The sequence below is a fragment of the Esox lucius genome, chromosome 10 (assembly GCF_011004845.1).
Source record: "Esox lucius isolate fEsoLuc1 chromosome 10, fEsoLuc1.pri, whole genome shotgun sequence".
In the NCBI taxonomy this organism is placed as follows: Eukaryota; Metazoa; Chordata; class Actinopteri; order Esociformes; family Esocidae; genus Esox; species Esox lucius.
In genome coordinates, this window is record NC_047578.1 from 18,686,677 (window position 1) to 18,708,700 (window position 22,024).

The following is a 22,024-nucleotide window of genomic DNA, read 5'->3' on the forward strand; positions in this document are numbered from 1 at the left end:
TTTATGTCCTACCTGATTGGTGATTTTCGAATAACCCTTTTCCAGATTTGCTTTGAATATTTCTTTGTCTTCATTATGTAGTTTTTGTTAGGAATTGTACTAACCAACTATTAACCTTAAATCATGTTAAACACTTTATTTACACACAGGTGGACTGCATTCAACTAATTGTGATTTCTAAAGACAATTGAGAAAAAATCCTGATTAAAACCATTTTGATTTCATGTTGTAACACAATAAAATGTGGGGCAGTCCAAGGGGGTGAATTATTTTGAGAGCCACTGTAGCTGCTGACCAATAGTAGGTAGATGATTCAAGCTTAGTTTGTCAAGGTAACTTAAATTACACGTGCACCTGTGGAAAAATACAGTTGGTTTCGCATAGAACATGTAGTCATTGACGCGTGCTTCAGGCAACATTGATTTCTTGCAAGCACAAACTGTGTGCTCCAGAGCCAATCAGTATGCAGTACCATTGATTATTTAAATGACCGCTTATAATGAATGACGATGTAACATACTGCAATGACATCACGGTGCACTGAATTGGTTCCATTTTCAGGCTCGGTTCACTCAAGTTCAGCCCATCGTTAAATGCAGTGTAGAACTGTTAAACCCGATGTTTATATGCCTGGATCTTTCAGTCTATATATCAGTGCCACACTTGCATTCAGTGCACTTGGGGTTTACAGGTCCCCGTACAGTTGTAAAAGGGCATTTGAAAGATTGCCAAGCCCCACACACAATGCTCTGCTTTCTGCATGTTTGGTAAGCCTTGAGTATAAGACATCAATGCTCACTTTAGATAATATTGTTGCCCTTTTACAAGTTCTTACATTCATATAGTGAAGTGCTTCGGCATGTCACACAGCACTAGATAAGCCTATTTGACAAAATCCTCCCCAGACTATTCCAGTACTGGAGATGTCAGTAAAAAGTATTTGATGATGAAATGATAATAGATTATCTTAAAAAGGGTTGGGAATTAACAGATTACATGTAACGGTAATTACATAATCCAGTTACAAAAATTAAGAAACTAATCAGCTTGTATTTAATAAAAAAATATATCAGGATCATGGTTACATTCTTTATAACAGCTGATTGTATTTTTGTTGAAGTGGAACATTTGGTCAAACTCTAAACATTGGTATCGTTTAGTGCCCTGTCAATACTTCTAAAATAATCTTAGAGATTCTGTTATTTTGCAGATTGACAATTTAGCGACATGGATTGCTTCTTTAGTATTCCAACTGGTTGAATAAATGGGGACATTCCAGGACATTTACACCTGGTCCACTGGTCAGTCAGACAGTTGTCTGGTGTTGAGTTCCAATTTTCAGCATTTTTTCCAGAGCGCTGTCATGCTCTCCTTTGTGTGCCCTGAGTAGCGAGAACGTTTCAGATTGCGGTTCTGAAAAAAAGCTCCCGTTACAGTTGAAGAGGGCATTTATAAAACAGCGGTGTTAGTTGAAGCCGCTTTAAATGTACGCATTTGATTGGTTAGAATGATATGAACCTACGCTGGGGATGACATCCATACTCGTGTATATCCCCATATTTTATGTAATATCAGGCTTTCCCAAACCTGTCTTCAGGCCTCATGAGACGTTTCACATTTTTGTTTTCTTTAATCTGGCCCACCCTGATTGAATCAGTCAACTAATCATCAAGCCTTTGACTCATTTATGTCTAGGGAGACCCAAGGAGGGCTTTCAGAATCCCTGGTCTGCGTGAACAATAGCCTAAGTGTAGGTTACTGTTGGATGGGCGGTTCCCTTAGAGAGTGCATGGCAAGATTTGGATATCCAAAAAAATTGGAAAATAATGGAATAATGTCTTAGTATTTTAAAACTAAGATATTATGAAAACAATTGCTAATTTGTCAAACCCAATATCAGTGGTGTCATAGGCACTGGTGTAAAAAAATATTTGAAATAATATTGCTTTGACATGTTATAGCAATTGTTATATTTCAGAGCATAGCTTACCATTTAACACTGTCAGCTGTTACAATATGAATGAAAACAAAAATCTATTCCATGCGACATTTTCTAAGGCTAGTGCCATCTACTGAAATTAGGTTATGTGTCTGTCTCACTCACAGTATTGAACACAATAGAGTGGAATATTTATGCTTTCACACTAGACCCTTATTTGGAAACAACATTTTGTTATGCTATTACTACGTTTGGGTCAGGTTTTCAAATGTAAAAAATATGTTTAGCTGTTAGAAGTGAAAGTAATTCAAAAGCAAAATCTGATTACATTGGTCATTTTGAGTAATCCAAAGGATTGGATCCCAGGTTGTTCTTCACGTACATCAGCAACAGATTGCATTTTCCAAGTGATCCGCCCACACCTGCTCATAAGAGAGCACACATATGGTGTACATCTATTGCTAACATTGTCCTCCCCATAATGTTCCTCCTATACATTTGTTAATGCTCTGCCACTTGAGAGCTGGCCATTCCAAGGCTAATTTATGTTCTGCTTGGGTAGTGTCCCGTCAACACACCCTGTTTTTGCTCATCTGTGAGCCATAGCTGGTGTCTGCCAGCTTCCCGCAAGTTATTGATGTCAGCCATGTTATCAGCCAAAAGCAGCCTTGTGACCCAGCAGTGCCTTTAACAGAACCTTCACGTTGAAGATCCTTTGATATGACTGTTTGCCAGCAAGGAATTCCTGGAAAGAGGAAGATTACATACAACAAGGAACAACTTTTTGCCTAATCCCAACCATTTCTTTCCAACCAGTGATAGTGACAGGTATTCTGTTTATTATACCCTCAAGGTGTCCATAAGATTATGTACTTAGACCTCATCACCAAAAATCATCTCTTTTACCTCATACAAATCTGCTGGTTTTAACCTGTGCGCATATCTTTTCCCCAAGGTCTTTAAACCAATACAATGCTAAATTCCCCATTTTGTCTTTTAAGCGCTCCTGTTTGGGGGAGTTCACTTCAGCCCAGAGGTCCCAGAAATGTAATTAAAATATGATTTTATTCTAAGCACTACAGGCCATAAAGAGTTACATCTTGGTTTATCTAAACATGAAGCCTGGAGAAGTCCACCATGGAAAAACCGTGACCTTGAGCATGCGGACCATTCCAGAATTGTGGCTAATACAATACTGTCCTGACCTCAGGGGGAGGTGCAACTACAACAGTGTGGTTCTGGAGGTGTGGTAGACCAGGCTTACAGTTGCTCACTGTAGCTAAACCAAGACAACAAGCTGTTGTTTCCCACAGGAGTCTAGTGAAACCAAGTGGGCAAAATAAGGTGGGCTGAGCCAAGCACAACCTAGCAAGATCTTATTGGCAATATTGGCACATTCTGGTATTTTTCTGTTACTTGGTGTGCAATAACTCAATTTCCCTTGCACTCCTAAACAACACAGTTTATCTGACCTCAATCTGTAATGAGTTATGTTTAATCTATGACTAAATCTGCAGATTGTCAGCCTAGTTCCATCTCTCTCTATAGGTTTCCACTGCCTAGGCCACTGGGCCTCCCCTTCCACACAGAGATGACCTGATACTTTAGATGTATAAATCTGCTGTTATCTGGCTCCCATGACTCTAGCTATAGATCAAGGATAGCTTGATCAATAGGGCCACTTACCTTCACTTAGGTATGTGGGATGTTCTATGGTTTAGTTAAGTTGTAATAGGAAAACTGCTGCTGAGGAACTAATTACATTGAAGTTGGTACATGTGAATGAAGCATGTAATCAAATGCTGTATGGTTGGTACACTCTGCTTTGACAAACTGAATGAAGATTGCCTTGACGGAACAACGTCTGTTTTTAGCAGATCTGGATCTCAAATTTCTCTTCCCGTTTTAATAACAAACTTTGCAAAGCTTGGGACTCCATGTATTTCTGTTTCATGGTGACCTCCCCTACTATAATTTTGCCCTTGAATTCAAATCATGGAAACCCCCTAACCTTGGTAGGATAGCAAGATGCAAATTGTAGAACATTTCAGTGAATTACTAAAAACATTAGGGAAGTGACTCATGTTCTGGTCTGTAGCTCAATGACTTACTTTTGTAACTCTTGTAACCAAGGCACACATTTTGTCTACAGTGATAAAACAGTCCTTTATATATTACCAGAATCCATTGTTTTCTTACAGAGCAGAGGATAGTAGGTTTAACAAAAAGACTGAGAACAAGTTGGACTGGTCCCCGAACAAAATAAACGCTGTTTGAGGATACACATTTCCATGCGCTGACACAAACTGAAGGCAGAGAGGTTTTGGCCCTGTCTGGAAACTAACAAAGATAATGCGTTTAGGTACTGTAGTTGTGGTGTAGACGCTGGCCGAGGCCACTTTTGTGGACTGTAATCAGTCTCAGCTGAAGTGGGTTTTTCCTGATCGCTCCCAAGGCTGTGGTGTGCGCGAGTGACCGCAGAGAGGGGTGAGAAGTTGAGCAGTTGGGTTGACTGACACGAACTTGTGACAGTTCAGAGGAAGAGTTAGAGCTCTTCTTTCTTTTTAAAGCGTGCCCTTTAACTTCAGGATACATAATTCATTCCTGCAGTTGGTCTCCCTTGTACGTAGAGCTAAGTTCTTCCCTGACCAGACAAACCATATTCTTTCCAGCGCATCGATAATCCTTCTCCAGAGGTTGTTAGCCTTTGTACGTTCGAAACACTTAGCCTAGAAAACAGGATGCAGTTTCATACAATGCTATTTATCTTTTGCCTCGTACCAGAAGTAACTTGCCACAGTTGTGACTGCCACAAACCAGGCAGGCGCCACCACAATAAAGGAAAAGCTGAGGCGCTAGAGTGAGTTTTCGTCTCATAGGGCTTCTGTCTCCCAGCTGGGAGCTCTTAACAGCACTGTAACAATCACTTTATTGGATAAGATGAGAATGTACGCTATGTGTTCACTCAGAGCTCCTCAAGTTGCTCACTAGGTCAGCTGAAGGTGGACTGAAAGAACCAGGGTCATAGGTTCATCACACTTCCATCTATTTAAAGTTTGCTTTGCCAGAAAACTAAAAATAACGTCATTTCTTTTTGTTCTGCTTTGTTGGTCTGGAAATGAACGTTCTATTTACTTTACGGTTAGTTATCATACCACCAGTTCTTGAACACTGATCACAAAAGAAATGCCTAAGAAAGTAGTGTTACTTTCCTATGAAACTTTCTTGAATCTAAACCTCCATTGAATGACTCACTCAGGTTGCCTTATCATCCATTACTTGCTCTTCAGGCTGACAGCAATGTAGCAGTACGTCTTGCCTATCTGAGCAAGTGTAATCCTTTCGAAATGAGAGGTTACCACAAGCCACAACGTAAACACGACTAGACTCTAATGCTAATCCGTATAATTTATCAGGGAGCCGTGACCGCCTGACCTCATGGTTAAGCACCACACCTGTGCAGCATATAAACGAGGATGGCATATGCTAATTGACATTGATGGGCAGGCAGTATGCACGGCACACGAACATCCCGTCTCTTAAGTGTTGCCGGTCCTAATGTTAGGAAGGGATTCCTCTTGCTGTGTACATTTCTTACTGCAGTCCAAAATCCCGATTGTTAGCCTAGAAGGTAGAAATATGGCTTTCTGTAATGCTCTTTATTCCCGATGCAGCAGATATTAAAAGGGACAGGAACTATGTTTTTCTTTTCAAACAAATTCAGTGAAACTGTCAGCTGAGAAATATTAAAGTGTACACGGACCGTTTACTCGTTTGTCACCTGTGTGATTCCTCGTTTCCCCTCAGTGCGATGAAAGGATCACACCCAGTTTGTCCTCCGTGTGGACATCCCTATGTGGTCCATTGAACGGGCATTTAATGCATCTCCAACACGATGACCTTTCCCACCAGCAGCTCGCTCTTGTCATCACTCGGGCTGTTTGTGTTAGAGCCATGTTAGCACTTGGAGAAGCAGATGTTGACATTAGCAGCCGTTAGGACCATCTGGATTCCCGCTCGAGCAGTTCGTTCCTTCTTGGTATTGTTTTGACAAAAGCACGCAACCTGAAATGGGTCATTAATATTTTGGACCAAAATGGCCTGGTGTGAGCGTGACCTCGAAAAAGAAAACATTTAGTAGTTTGGAGACTTGACTGCCTCATATGTTTCATATGTTCATATGACCCATCTGAAAACTCTTTTTAACATATTTAAATCATATCAGATGGAAAATGAATTGTCCTGTGAGATTTGTCTTTCTATAAATATTTTTTGTTTGCTAACAGATCTGTTTGTTATCCAGGTGCTTTGTTACCATTAGATGCCATTAGACTATGATACAAACTAAATATCCCTTTTTTGTTCTGAAATTCTATGATTTAATAAATAGATTACCTAGGTCATGGGTTTTCAAACTCTGATGGGAATCGTTAGGGGGTCTTTGGAAAAACTGTAAGAAGAGAAAATACCACATCCTTCTTATTCACCGAATATACAAAAACATTTGCGGTTATTATGAAAGACAGCTTGCTTTTTATAGAGAAGTGTTTGCTGCGATACTACACGTTTACCATTTTATTTGAAATACATAAAACTACAATAAGCCAATATAATTGGGTGCGTGGGTGATAATGATGCTATCGCTACATGAACTTTACATGGCTTCATTAATAAGCTTGCTTCAGCAACCTTTTAACGGTATTCAAATCACCATGCAACATCCACATTACTCTGACATATTTTAGACTGTAGTAATAAATTGAAATGCCAATGCATAATGTCATTGGGAAGGCCAATAACATCTCTTCTCTTAAAGTGGTAATGCCTCCTTTCTTTGACACTTTCTACGCATTCTGTTTTCCGGGAGTTAATTCTGTTTCAGGCCAACAGCACTGTGTAAGTACATATCATATCGAATGGATTATTTGGTGAAAACCACTAGCCATTTATATCAGCTGTGTATGTGATCAGGATGTTTTTCGCGTAGTATCATAAAACCTTGTTTATTATGTGACTCCAAATGACTGAACTAACTCTTTACTTCCCCTTGACCTTTCCCTCCACAGACAGTGCTCCCGTGGATCTGAGACCCACGCCATGACCTGCTGAAGCCCCGTGCTGCTACCCGCCCAACCCCCTTCTCATTTACCATGGTTCCTCCTGAACGGAAGAGGTGGCGCCTCTGGCTGGCAGCCCTTACACTCACCTCCTGTCTCCTGTCCATCTCTGCCACAGCCACGCCCTTCCCCAAGGACCTGGAGCCAATCAGCATTGTCGGATGGGAACGTGAGTAGCCCCACCAGCCCCTTGGTTGGCATCGAGGTATTTAAAGGCCAAGTGGTGCCTTGTTGAATACATGTCCGCTGTGATACAAGGGGATTAATGTAGTAGTACAGGTCTGGGAGTTTACGTGAATTAATATGATGTGACATGGAAATCGACCACCGAGCCTGGGAAGGAAGATGGCTGTGGTATTCCTAGCAGCAGTGTGCAAGCATGCAGATAGTGTTGGCTTCCCTGCTGTATTGAGTGGCCGAAGGCTGCCTCAGAGCCACAATGCTACCTTTTTAATATAGCCGTTTCCAAAAAAGTTGGGATGCTCTGTGAAATTCAAATAAAAACAGAATGCAATGATATGCAAATCACTTATCCCTGTATTTAATTGAAAATAGTAAAAAGACAACATATCAAATGTAGAAATTGAGATGTTTTGTTTGCATTATCTTGCTGAAATAAGCGAGACCTTCCCTAAAAAAGACATTGTCTTGATGGCAGCATATGTTGCTACAAAGATCACAGGATTAAGGTAGAAGAAACGCACACCTTAGTTGACGAGGTGCTGGCTAAAGGGTACGAAATGGAAATAAAATGAATGAAAAAGCCGCACACTCTAAACTCAAATGCATGTACCAATAAGATTTTAATAAGACCAACGTTTCGACAGACACAAAGATCACAGCCATCCGATATAGATTTTCGGCCTTGTCCCTTCCAAACAGAGATTTCTCCAAATTCTCTCAATCTTTTAATGATGTCATGTACCGTAGATGATCAGATCCCCAAACTCTGGAATGTTGTTGAGAAATGTTATTCTTAAATTGTTGCACTGTTTGCCTGCACAGTCTTTCACAGAGTGGTGAACTCCTCCCCATCTTTACTTCTGAAAGACTCATCCTCTCCTCATCCTCTGGGATGCTCTTTTTATACACAATCATGTTACTGAGGTGTTGCCAATTAACATAATTATTTGTGAAATGTTTCACCAGTTTTTTTTGTTTTGTTTTTTGCATTAGACAACTTTTCCAGTCTTTTTTTGGATGTGTTGCTGGCATATATTTTTCAAGAAACAACAACATTTCTCAGTTTCAACATTTGTTATGTTGTCTTGGTACTATTTTCATTGAATATAGGGTTTAAATGATTTGCACATCATTGCATTCACAGCATTGCATTTTACACAGGGTCCCAACTTCTTTGGAAACGGGATTGGACATCAATGACCCCAATCATTGAGCCCTAAGCCCAGAGAACAGGAGATGAGCGTAGAGCGATGGCACTGTGCACGTTAAAGACAAGATTAGATTGAAGACCAATGTACACTCCCTATGGCCATTTGTTGGTTTGGGAGTGGAGTTTTGGCACCTTTTTAAATGACAGTTAATAAGGCAGACAAGCTCTACATTATTGGTAGGGGAAAGGGAGATAAATGGAGATAAATGAAGGAGAAAGTGCTGATGAGGGGCTGTCATTGGCGTTGGACAGGAGTTGGTTTACAAGTTCAACAGCTCCAAATATTGGAATGGGAAACAGAAAGAAAATTAGGTTACAGCAAGGTAACAAATCAAAGTCAAGGTCAAATGACAGTACACTAGCTATCAAAACGTTTCCCCCCAAATGTAGTGGGAACACCTTGAAACAAATTGACTACAGCTATATATATCCTCCTAACGTGACAGCTTCACACCTACCGGCACTTACTGGTAGTGAGCATTGTGTTCATTCTTGCGGCATATTCTGCTCCTTTCGCTGCATGTTCCAAGTTGACGTCATCTTTGCCATCGACAAAATGCCAACAGTCTTATCATTTAATTAACACTGTTACCTAGTCATCATATTTGCTGTTGTATTGTCCAAACAAAGCCTTTCAGCAGATGAATTGAGTTTAATCTTGTGGCTTCGGAATGTGCTTTTATAATTGCCATTATGCAAATAGCTTACACTAGGAGTACAGTAGCAAACACTTCATGAGCTCACTCATTCCACAAAATATGTTTGTTTTCTGTTGTGTACCCTAGTGAAAAGACCCTCAGTTGGATTAAGATGGCTAGAACAGGAGAGCGGGGGGAATTTGACTTTCTAATCTGACATTTTAGAAAGGCTTTCTTAACTTGGTCTGAGTCCACAGGAAGTATAGAATAGGACATGACCAGAATGGGAGAGTGTCTGACCAGCGACTATCTTAATTTTCCAACCACAAACCTAACCATGTATTGCCAATACCAACAGAGAATACAACACCTACTACGAAATGAAAGATTGAAACACCTCGCATATTAATAATGACGCTTGTCAAGGCCCTGCGTGATTACTAGTGCTGTCAAAGTTAATGCGTGCCATTCATTTAAAATACTTAACGGCGCTACATTTTTTGTCGCCATTAACGCATTTTTCATTTTTGAGTTTCAGCCATCCATAGTGCTTGACTTTAGCGGTAGCTGTCAGGATTGCGGTACTCGCCCGTGCTTATTGTTTACTGGTAACTTGATTGAGGGTTTACTTGCCTGGTATTTTCTTCTCAATATATAATTGGAGAGTAGGCGTTCATGCCCTGAATCGTGTTTACTCAGCACTAGTTTGATTCCTTCCTAACAAAGCGTCAGTAGGGGACACATTCGTTAGTTCAGTGGATGGGTGGAAATTGGAATATCTCTCCTTGCGTCCCGCGCCCCAATATCCCTCCAATTACCCATGAAATGAAAAGGCCAGCCATGCCTATCTTAAGTCTGACCCTCTTCTCCAATGTGTCCCGAGATGCAGTGTTGGATGAATCCACCTGCTAACATCTTGCTTGTAGTTTGGTAAGTTGTCATTATTTAATGTTTATGCTTATATAAGCTAAGCATTAATGTCGCCACCAGTTGGTTTAACCACAGTTCAGCCTAAACACCCAAGGACAAAACCTTGACAAGCTTATGTGTGATTCAGCGGGTTAAACGCCTGCGCACCCTGCCGGTCTCCAGATCAGAGGGGCTGATTTGTGTTTTGTACAGTAGCCTAACGTAGCAGTTACTGTACATGGTGTCTTGACCAAGAGAACAGTATGAGATGGGAGAACTACAGGACACTAAACCAGCATCCTTCGGTTTAGATTTACATGGGCTACATGTAGATGCTGCTAGTTATTGTGGTTAGTTATGGACTGATATTTAAGGGCTGTGAGAACTTGGATTTATTGGATGATTATGGAATGAATTCCGATTCATTATTTTAGTCATTTTACAGCACTAGTGACCACTAATTGTAAACAAGGCAGCAGCAAACGTATCGTCCCCCGGGAACGACCCACCGTCTCCCTGGGCCAATCAGTGGAGTTTTGTAAATGCCAGATCTCAGTGGCAAAACTCATCATTCAGCCAAGTGCGGATAATCGCATGGGGTTAGCGAGATTTACATGGCGTCGGTCTAAAAATGCTCAGAGCAACTCAAACCCACTACGTCTTGGTGGGGGACAATAACAACTGGAGGTGGCTTTAATTCTGCTTCGTTCACGCGTGCGGCCATTCAGCTGTTCTCGCCTCTCCCCTGTGTAGACTCGTACCTGTACCCCGGGTTCCAGGGGCTGGTGTCGGACAATGACACGGCCCGACTGGGCCTGGACTTCCAGCGGATGCTGAGGATCAACCATATGCTCTACATCGCTGCCAGGTGAGTCCGCCAGTCCGCTGTAGAGCAATCATAGCCACGAACCCACCCTGCGGAGGTGTCTTTTACGAGCCCCTCCCTCCGCCACAGTAAATCGTTATCTTTACCCTACAGGGACCACGTATTTGCAATAAACCTGACCACAGCCGGAGACGACTTTGTTCCCCAGCTGGTAAGCGATGTAATCAGTCAGTCAATTGAAGACTGTGTCCCTTAAAATTGAGCTCAAACCTAAAGCCAGTGTGACAGAAGTCCAGTAGTTCCAAACCAGAAGACCCATATCTTAGCAGTCGGGCCAGAAGGTCACAGAGAGACCTCTGACAGGTTATGGCCACACAAACCCACTGGATGAATGCATAAGGCTGGTTTCTGTTTACCTGTGTGGAGTGCTTGGGATTTCTCTAGTTGTCTCACACAACCCCCTCCCTATATTTCAGAAGCTGACATGGAGGTCCAAGGATGTGGCCAAGTGTACCGTGAGGGGTAAAAACAGCGTGAGTCTCCATCTCCAACATGTTTTACTGTGTGTCAAATGGAGGTCAGGAAGGAGCAAACTAGCTATCCTCTCTCCAGTCTCCAATGGAAGAATCAGATGTCCCTATAAGCACAAATGAACTCCATGACATTATTAGAGGATTTCAAAGGCTCCATAATTCCCTGTTGGGATAGCGGATTTCCCAATGAAATGAAATAAGCCTATTTTTCTCCTAGGATGAGTGCTATAACTATGTCAAAGTGCTGGTACCACGGAACGATGAGACCCTGTTTGCCTGCGGCACCAACGCCTTCAACCCGACCTGCCGCAACTACAAGGTACGTACACGCGGGTCTGAGTGTGTCCAGGCATTGATGTGGGGTTCCTAATTGCTTTCTTCTCCATCAAAACTTTTGATTCGCGAGAGCCGTGATTGGCGTGTGTTAATATCACCCCAATTAGAAAGCTGTGATTCCTAAGTTGCATGCACGCAGAGACAATGAGCTAGTCATTATCACAATGCCGCAGGTTTTTTTTTGCACCCCTCTCCTGAGTGTTAATCCTATTGTGTTCAAGCCTCTTGCATCGGAAAGGTGTAATTGCTTCCGTAGTTGTCGGTTTTCACTTCGAAATTGATGTCAATGTGGAATAACTTGGTTTTCCTCACTCATGACTCCCAGCTGAATAAAAGTCTGTGCCATGTGTTTTCCAGCACTTTACAATGTGTTTTTACATGTCCAGTTGTCTTCAGCGTTCATTGCAATCAGCTATACAGTTTGTTGTTGAAAAGATGGCTCATCATCTGTGGCATTAGAAGCTAACCATTTGAGCTCATTGAATGCTCAGTGAGGTGAGGCCAGGGTTGCTTTGTTTTCCCCATAGCACGCTGTGTGTGTGCGCGTGTGCACAAGCGCCCTTGCTCATATGTGTAAGAGTGGGGAGTCCAACTCCTAGTTGTAGAGAATTGTCCCTAGTGGGTTTGGTGAGACAGGCAGTTTATTTATGAGCACCAGCAAGGGGCAAAACATCCACAGTCGTGCTAGCAATACCAATGGCTGTCCTAGCAACACCAATGGCTGTGTTAGCAATACCGCTAGTGTAGCAGTGTACAGTGCTGGTCCAGGCTCTCAGTTGTAATCAGTCTCTTCTCGCTCCCAGATGACCACCCTGGAGCAGGTCGGTGAAGAGGTTGTGGGTCAGGCACGCTGTCCGTTTGAGTCAGGCCAATCCAACGTTGGCCTCTTTGCTGGTAAGTGCTTCAGATTGTACAGTGTAAAACTAAAGGGTAAAATGCTGTTTGGTCCGTAGACCATTGGCGATAAAATGGATCCGTTTAAAGACTGTGCATTAAGACTTAAACAATGGTGTGTACCTTCTGAAAATGATTTTATTGCAAAATGTTTTGTCTGTTGCGAAATGCAAGAGAACGTTTACTCTAAACATTCTTCAGTGTTATTTAAAAGCTGTTGAGTTCCGTTTTGTTTCTTAAACTATAGATTTAGGTCAGGTTACTTTTATTTTCTTTGCAAAATGAGTCAGTATAGTGTTTGTTGCAACCCACAGATCTGTAATTAACATCTCTTCTGTTTGGAGTGAAGTCTGACATTCCTCCTTTCAGTTGCTTAATTGTTTAGTGAAAAGACACACAAGTCAACCACAACTTCCGTTCAAGAGCAAATAAAAAAAATCAACAGCATCTGAAGCCCACATGGAGTAAATGTTTTCACTATTGGAAAACAGTTTTCTCTGTTGCAAATCCAACAGTTTTATTTTGTTTGGTGGAATCAATATACTTCTAGTCTATTGGTAAATCAATTATTTATTAAAATCTGTACCTAACTTATACACCGATCAGCCATAATAGTCTGACCACTGACAGGTGAAGTGAACAAGACTGATGATCTTGTTATCATGGCACCTGTCAGTGGGTGGGCTATATTAGGCAGCAAGAGAACATTCTGTCCTCAAAGTTGATGTGTTAGAAGTAGGAAAAATGGGCAAGCGTAAGGATCTGAGCGACTTTGACAAGGGCCAAATTGTGAGGGCTAGACGACTGGGTCAGAGCATCTCCAAAACTGCAGCCCCTGTGGGGTGTTCCTGATCTGCAGTGGTCAGTACCTATCAAAAGGGGTCCAAGGAAGGAAAAGCAGTGAACCAGCGACAGGGTCATGGGCGGCCAAGGCTCATCGATGCACATGGACCATGTGGTCTGATCCAACCGACAACCTACTGTAGCTCAGATTGCTGAAAAAGTGAATGCTGGTACTGAAGGAAAGGTGTCAGAACACCCAGTGAATCACAGTTTGTTGCAAATGGATCCGCAGACCAGTCAGGGTGCCCATGCAGACCCCTGTCCACTGCTGAAAGCGCCTACAATGGGCACATGAGTGTCAGAACTGGACCAAGGACCAATGGAAGAAGGTGGCCTGGTCTGATAAATCACATTTTAGGCAGGAGGTCATAATGTTATGGCTGATCGGTGTAAATATAATCTTTATCAATTGAGCATTCTTTAAGATATTTTATATGATTGAATTGATGAATTGACCTGACATGGCTTTGTCTTTGTATTAATCACAAACCCAATACAAAATACTCTACTGTCTTAACTGCTGGAGTTTACCTTTTTTCCAGGGGGGGATTTTTACTCTGCCACCATGACCGATTTCCTGGCCAGCGACGCGGTCATCTACCGTAGCCTCGGCGACGACAGCCCTGTGTTGCGGACCGTCAAGTACGACTCCAAGTGGCTCCGAGGTTGGTCACCTGACTTCCGTCAGCCAGGGTTGTGGGTGGGGCGGTGTTTTAGGTTCGTCGGCCCAACGTCAAGACTCCCCCATTCAACTCATGAATACGTCCTCGACCGACTGAATGAGGTCGACCACCAGGAACCGTACCAAATGCTGACTCACCTGAACGTCTTTCATTCAGACTCACTTCCTCCCCTCTTGTTTGTGTCCCCATTCATTCCCAGAGCCCCATTTCCTCCATGCGATTGAGTACGGGAACTATGTCTACTTCTTCCTCAGTGAGATTGCGGTGGAGTACACCACGCTGGGCAAGGTAAGAGGCTGTCGGCGATAGAACAACAGAGGGCTACACAGCCCTGTCCATTAGAGCCTGTGAGAACGGATGGTCTATTATCTGCTGTGATCAGATGTAAGACGACCGGTTGAGACGGCTGATCGATTGATGTGTGAAATGAGTCCAGTGCACCATTATGGATGATCTATAACGACAGGACTGATTCCTTACGTATTGCGACCAGTGAGTTATAATGGACGGGAAATACCATCCATCTGTCGGGATTAGGTTGCGGCCAGAACAATCCACAGGGAGCAAATTTGAGCGGATACATTTTGGTTGGCGGTCCATGTACATTCTCTCTGTTCTAATTGGCTCACGCATCCGGGGTTAAACTCGGTCGAACTTTTAATCCGTTGAATTGGGATGGATGTGGATGCGTTGCTGACTATAAATGCACAGCCCCCGTTGAAAAAGCAATGGAAATCAAAAATTCTGATGAAATCAACATACCAGTTTAGGTGCTTGCTTATGTATATATACATTTCTGTCAAATGCTGGCCATCGTGGGGGAATGGTTTTGACTCTACCTGTTCTGCATGTTGGTCTTGTTTCGTATGTTGATTGTCTTTGTAATCCATTGCTTTCCGACTGCTATGATTTTTTTAATGTACTCATCATGATCTATTCGGTTTACGTCAAGAGTATTTCAAAAGTCCAGATTCAGTTTTCTTCACGTTTCTTCAGGTCAGTGTCTGTAGATTGTCTTCAGTCTTGTAGCGTCTCCGGTTGTATAGCAATGTGACCCCTCCATCTATAGGTAGTGGCACTGCTTTTAGTTGACTCCTTGGCATGATTCATTCTCTTATTCATTTCTCCCAGTTTATTGATAATAACAGGAACAGGAGCCTTGGTAGAATATTCATGTTTAATGTGTAATCTGGATGTAAGCCAGGGACTTCTTCAACCCATGCTGGTAGGTCTGTGGCTGACCCTGTGCTGCCTCAAGCCTCTCAAGTCATGTCTGTTGTCTCAGTTGGAGAGCACAAGGGATTGTAAAGCTCTATTCTAACTTGGATTGTTTTCTGGTTCCGCTCCAAGGTGGTGTTCTCCCGGGTGGCGCGGGTCTGTAAGAATGACAACGGCGGCTCTCCCAGGGTGCTGGAGCGCTACTGGACCTCCTTCCTGAAGGCACGGCTTAACTGTTCAGTGCCCGGCGATTCCTTCTTTTACTTTGATGTGCTTCAGTCGCTCACCAATGTGCTGCAGATCAACCAGCGCCCTGCTGTGATGGGGGTGTTCACTACTCAAGCTAACAGGTTAGCCTAGTAGTCATAAACCAGGTGGTGACTGAACTGGTGAATGATGGCCCTAATCAATCAAAGATAATAACCATACCTTTCTTACAATGCAAAAACATTTGATATTCAGTAAAACAGCCCTATTTTTTAGATAGAGAAATACAAGAACCCTTTAAAGAACCCTTTAGGTTCCACTTAGAATATTTTTTGGTTCCATAAACAACCCTTTCCACAGAGGATTCAACATGGAATCTTCTGGGGCTTGTAAAGCGTTCTCCGAATAACCCTTTTTTCTAAGAATGCTGAGATATTTACTCACACGCTTTGCAGTACAGGAACCTTTTTGCTTTAACTAAGAACACTTATGATATTGACTTTAAATTATTCACCGAGCTCTGTACTCGCCGGATAAAAATCCCTTTTTTCACCTTGTTTGACCAGCCAACCATGTTTCAACAAACCTTTTCAGTAACTCCGTCCCACAAGGCCCCTTTTCTGATCACGCTCTCTGTCTATCTCTCTCGTCAGTATCCCTGGCTCAGCGGTGTGTGCCTTCTACATGGACGACGTGGAGAAGGTCTTTAACGGGAAGTTTAAAGAGCAAAAGACCAGTGACTCAGCCTGGACCCCGGTACCAGAGGAACAGGTGCCTAAACCCAGGTGAGGACAACACTACATATGACCAGGCGGGACATTATTGGCTAAAGGGTAACGACAGATCCTGGAAAAGCTACGCACAGTACCAACCCATATTTGGTGTCGTTTAGGTACTATAGAGCTACTGTTTTTTCTTATCCATCCCTATTCTTGGGCTTGACAGATGAAACATTTTGCAATAGTTTTTCTGGGTGATATTTAGTTCATTGCATTTGTCGTGGAGGTCAGTACATTAATATGACCTTATATCCAATGTGTTGTAGTTTTAGAGAAATCGGGGGAAAACCGCCCTTATTGTAGGTGTTTTTCCACCATGGCTCTTCCTATCAATTTTATTGAGCCCTGTGGCACCAGCTTCTCTTCAGAAGTGTTCTAAATCATACTGCTATGCATACTGGTATTAGGAGGACAAAGAAGTCATACAAGAAATCATACATATTTCATATATATGTATCTTTACTGCTATTTACTTTAACTGCTATTTACACTTTCCTATTTAAATTGTCATTTACAGTTAGTCTTTGAAATTTGAAATTTCAGAAATACCAATCATTTTTTTCTAAACTTGCTGCCCCATTGTTATCCAATGGAAAAAGGCTGTGTCGACATCCGTGTATAATTCATACCATATCTCAAAATGTTTTCAATAAGTGGGGCATCATTTTAATCAAGACAGTCTTCTCTTTTTAATAAAATATGATTTGGCTGAGCCAGTCCTTGTAATCAAACGCTAGACTAGAAATATTCAGAGTTGCAATTTTTTTTTATTCTCCCAGGTTACCCAGATGTAATCTCTGTTGATACAATAGAGGGTCGAATGTAATTTTTTTTCATATTAAGAAGCGATGGTAGGAGCGAAATAAAAATGGACACATTTGTTGGTGCCATTTTGAGGAAATAGAATTATTAGCACTAATCATGCCACGAGACGCTCAGCGAAGGTTTGATTGAATTCATTTATTATGGCCTCGCCTAGCGTTCCAGCTCAGCCAGCTTTTTTAGCGTTTCTTTACAGGTGTGGGTGAATTTTGAAGCGTTCTGTTGTCCAGCCTGCTATTCTCTACTTCAGGCCAGGTTCCTGCGCCGGTGACGGACCAGCCTCGGCTTACAAGTCATCCACCTCGTTCCCAGACGATACTCTGACCTTCATCAAGTCTTACCCTCTGATGGATGAGGCAGTGCCATCTGTCAACGACCGACCCTGCTTCACCCGAACCACCAGCAGGTACAGGACTCCGCCAAAACGCTGTGGTGTTTCTCTCTGTGGGCAAACGGCGACATAGACAATATGACAAAAACAAAATATAATACAAAATAATGCACGGTTAAACAAATCAGCGGAGTAAAGAAAAAATGGCAGCGATGCTTTTGGGGATAGGGCTTACAACCAAATCAAATTAATCAAAGAATGATACTTTACTCAAACCAGACAACGGAGTCTCCGCAGTTTGGAAAAAAAGAAATCCAGCAATTGCCTGAGCCTGGCTCCCAATGCTCAGCTTCATCTACAAAGCTTGACATTTACCGGTGGTGCAGAGGTAATATGAGGTGTTTATGAGTCTGCCTGGCATACCCCCTGGGTGCCCCTCCCGCCGCTTCTCACTGTAGGATGCTGACGTGATGGTCTGGTAAATGACAAAAGAAGCCAGGGGGCTCTGGAATGTGCTATTTCACACTGCTTAAGAGTCCTGAGATGAAACGATCTAAAGTCCTAGTGAAGACGTGTAAATATCGGAGATCAAATAGGGTTAAAATCACTGGACGTTCTCATCGATGGAGTGTTCCACTGTAATGAGCGACCGGTGATATCAGTGACTTTTGTGACAGCTGTTAGTGTCGCACGTTTGGAAAGATGACATGGTCTTAAGCAGCCTGTCACGAATTCGCTTACGAAGATGAGAGCATTCACATTCAGAAGGCATTCAGAGTTAATTCATAAAACCATCCAGAACAGTTGTTACATTGCTAGGCAACCAACTCAAGCTGAGGCATTTGGGAACGTGTCCAGTCTCAGCCAGAAAGTAACGTTTAGCAGAAGTAAATGTTTAGCAGAGCTCCACTGTATCATCTCCGTCTGGTTCAGTTGAGAGTTTCTGGGGTGACACTTTTTCCCAGTGACTGACATTATGGGTGTTTTACTTCCCATCTCCAGGTACAAGCTGACCAGGATTGCGGTGGACACCTCTGCTGGGCCGTCTAAGGACCGCACTGTGGTCTTTTTGGGTTCGGAGGATGGCAGGGTCCTGAAGGTGTTGTCCAGCACTCATCCTAATGCCTCCTTCGGCTCCCAGCTCCTGGAGGAAATAGATGTCTATAACCCCTCTAAGTGAGTGCAGAACCGCTCTATGTAACTATGTAACCCCTCAGAGTACAGAACCTCTCAATTTCCAGAGAGTACCTACACACACTTGCCTTCTTCAGGCCTATAAAACCAGGCTCTTCCAAACAAGTCAGTCAATAACAACTCAAAGAACAGAACCTTTCGAAGTCTGTCAATAATAACTCCGGTAACAGAACATTTTGAAGTCAGTGGGTAACACCTCTTAGTATAGAACCACCCTGTAAAGCCTCCAAGTGTGTAAACACATTTGAGTATACTGTAACCAGTGGTGTGGGTGGAGGTTCAGGTGGTGTGGGTGGAGGTTCAGGTGGTGTGGGTGGAGGTTCAGGTGGTGTGGGTGGAGGTTCAGGTGGTGTGGGAGGAGGTTCAGGTGGTGTGGGAGGAGGTTCAGGTGGTGTGGGTGGAGGTTCAGGTGGTGTGGGTGGAGGTTCAGGTGGTGTGGGTGGAGGTTCAGGTGGTGAGGAGGAGGTTCAGGTGGTGTGGGTTTAGGTTCAGGTGGTGTGGGTGGGTGGGTGGAGGTTCAGGTGGTGTGGGTGGGTGGAGGTTCAGGTGGTGTGGGTGGATGTTCAGGTGGTGAGGAGGAGGTCCAGGTGGTGTGGGTGGATGTTCAGGTGGTGTGGGTGGATGTTCAGGTGGTGAGGATGAGGTTCAGGTGGTGTGGGTGGAGGCTTATCAATGGTGGTAAATAGTCTCACTGGTAATATTGACATTTTGCCACAGGTGTAACGTTCAGGGGCAGGAGGACCGGAGGATTCTGGGAATGGAACTGGATAAGGACCATCATGCCTTGTTTGTGGCCTTCACCAGCTGCGTCATCAGAGTGCCGCTCAGCCGCTGCATCGAGCACGGCGCCTGTAGAAAGTGAGTTTCAACAAGACAGAAAAAAATGCACGAGTCCTTTCCTGACAGGGTGAAGCTTTGAAACAACACAATCTAGCTCAATGATGGAAAAACATGTCCTCTTGAACTGGCACAGACGGAGATCAAATGGTTGTTATGCAGAGGGATTCGGAGTTGATGTTAAACTTTGGAATTATCCTCCATGATTGGTTTTCTGTGGTGATTTTCTTTTAGTATTGTTCTACTGTGCTATTATATTCACTCATGTTATGTAGCCAGTAATACTGTGGTCATCACATGATCTTGCAGAGATTGTTTCAGCTTTGATCATAACTTGCTGGAGTAGTCTGTTCTCAAGAAAAGCATATATTTAATTGAGAATAAACCGAAGCTTCTGGAATTTCTAAACCACATGAGAAACTGGACCTGTATATTTCGTAGACCTTTTACACTCTTCAAAATTATTTGCCATAAAGCATTTATAACAAATTATTAGTGTTGTCTCATGAAAAGTAATTTTGTGGTGGACTGATTTTATTATCAACACATTTGTATTTGTTCTACTAATTTGGCAGATAATGGATGGAGCACAGAGAAGGCATAGACCCAAATTGTCCAAATGTATTTGGCATGTTTTTTAAGAGAGCCTGTTTGCATAAGTTGGCAAACACCTGAAACATTAAACGTGGCGCTTAATTGATCAATATTTTAACAGCCCTTAAATGTTGGGTAAAATGTTTCACTTTAGCAGAATATCTTTTTCGCAGAACACCCACATCAAGAATATAATTATAGATGTGGATAATGTATGCATACAAGTCTGGGTGTACACATTTAGACATTGTAGGATGGGGCATACTTGACACCAGGAAGCCTCTACCAGGTAATTTATCCCTCATCTGCAGTCCCTCAGTTCAGAGCACTGTGGACATGTTTGCCTTCCACACAGTAGTTTGTTTATTGTTCACAGGCTCACCGTAGCAGATGTTGTTGTTCTGGGTATAGCGAAGATCTCATCTCGGCCCCCAAAACAAAGCCATCGTGAAATGAAGTTCCACAATGTGAGACCGACCGAGAAAGTCCACAAACCTGCCCTGCTCACAATATCACACTGGGGCTATGCGAGGCTGGCGGGGGCGTGGGGGGGGAACCGAGAACTGAAGGACGTGTGAGAGAGCCAAAGGAGACAATCCCCTCTCCTGCTCCTTTCCTCAGGCGAGCGGATGACAGCCCCCTCTCCCTTCAGTCCAAGTGGGCCAGGCTGTCAGTGTATCTGCTTGGCTGGGGCGGGGGGGGGGCAAGGGGGCTGAGGGCACCTGTCACCGAGATGACTGGCTTTACTCTCCTCCAGTCTGCCAACCATGACGCGCGCGCTGTCACACCCCCGCTTGCGCATCCAGGGAGACGCGTGCACACCTGTCCTCCGCGAGGGTCCTTCACAGGCGTACGCGTCGTCATCTCAGGGACGGAGCCCGAACGCACGCTCTGACACACGCTGTCGCACAAGCTCAACTCTCTGAGTTCACTCTCAGGCCAGCCCGTCTCGCTCCGCGGTGCCAGCTGGGGAATAGCCCCAACAGAACATGCTCCACTAGACCGCAGAAGTATCCGTGTGTGAGTGTGTGTGTGTGTGTGTGTGCGTGTGTGTCAGTGTGTTTTTGGCGTGTCACTGTAGACAGTTGGACGCCTATTGCTCCCACGCCAAATGGCAACATCATACAGGGCCTTCACCGCCTCTCTCTCCCCTCTCTAGGAGCTGCCTGTCTTCCCGTGACCCATACTGCATCTGGCTGCGGACCGGGAGTTGCGCCAACATGGCACCAGGGTTCAAGTAAGTGTCGCTTTCCTTCCTGTCACAATCGGAAGGGCAATAAAGGTTTGAGGGTATGATTGCGTGTCTGCCATCGCAGTTTGGCCCCCTGTGAAACGCAAATAGAGACTGGATGATACTGGGTAAAGGAAATCACTCTGAAACCCTTCGGAAGTTGAATTAGGGAAGGATGTATTGAGGGAGTGACATCATTGTGGCGCAGATGGTGGCCATGTCCCCAGGCTTCAACAGCTGGTGTGTGGAGCCTGCTAACAGGGTAGGACGTCATAGTTCTGCCTATGTCCACAATCTGAACATTAGATTATGAACCTAAACGGAAGACCTGAACACAGATTTTGATTGGATCGCTTTTTACAATGTTGCCCAGTCTGACTTTGGGGGTATACCGTCTGGTGGGATTAAAGACAGTTATCTGAGATGGAATTTTTGAAAAAAGGGCAAATTGGGGCTCCCGATAGAAGTCACAGCCTCACAGTATATCTAGGTCATTGCAACCAGTGTTGTAATCCTGGTTGCAGCATTTCCGACTGGTCCCGGAGGTCCCCCAGAGGACGGTGCAAATTGGCTCAGTATCGTCCATGGTTGGTGGATGGATGTTGGGAAGGGTTGCCTTGCCTTGTCACACTCAATCATGGTTGCTGGTTGTAGAATGCGTTCTCCTCCAGGCAGGTAGGTTCAAGTGAATTCTTCCTGA

General features: G+C 43.6%; 1 protein-coding gene across 4 annotated transcripts in view; it reads left to right on the forward strand.

Annotated features, from left to right (window-relative positions):
• The window catches only part of LOC105006790 (semaphorin-6D), a 94,480-nt gene that overhangs the window by 55,660 nt on the left and 16,796 nt on the right, over positions 1-22,024 (forward strand). For all 4 annotated transcript variants that reach the window (XM_010865469.4, XM_020050332.3, XM_010865471.4 and 1 more), the window contains 14 exons: positions 7,006-7,225; positions 10,750-10,864; positions 10,976-11,033; positions 11,299-11,355; positions 11,573-11,674; positions 12,495-12,585; positions 13,971-14,093; positions 14,311-14,399; positions 15,462-15,679; positions 16,190-16,321; positions 17,388-17,543; positions 18,471-18,644; positions 19,380-19,520; positions 21,253-21,330. In XM_010865469.4, coding sequence (XP_010863771.2) covers positions 7,090-7,225; positions 10,750-10,864; positions 10,976-11,033; positions 11,299-11,355; positions 11,573-11,674; positions 12,495-12,585; positions 13,971-14,093; positions 14,311-14,399; positions 15,462-15,679; positions 16,190-16,321; positions 17,388-17,543; positions 18,471-18,644; positions 19,380-19,520; positions 21,253-21,330 — 1,670 coding nt within the window. In that variant the 5' untranslated portion in view covers positions 7,006-7,089. The remainder of the gene's footprint in view (positions 1-7,005; positions 7,226-10,749; positions 10,865-10,975; positions 11,034-11,298; positions 11,356-11,572; positions 11,675-12,494; positions 12,586-13,970; positions 14,094-14,310; positions 14,400-15,461; positions 15,680-16,189; positions 16,322-17,387; positions 17,544-18,470; positions 18,645-19,379; positions 19,521-21,252; positions 21,331-22,024) is intronic.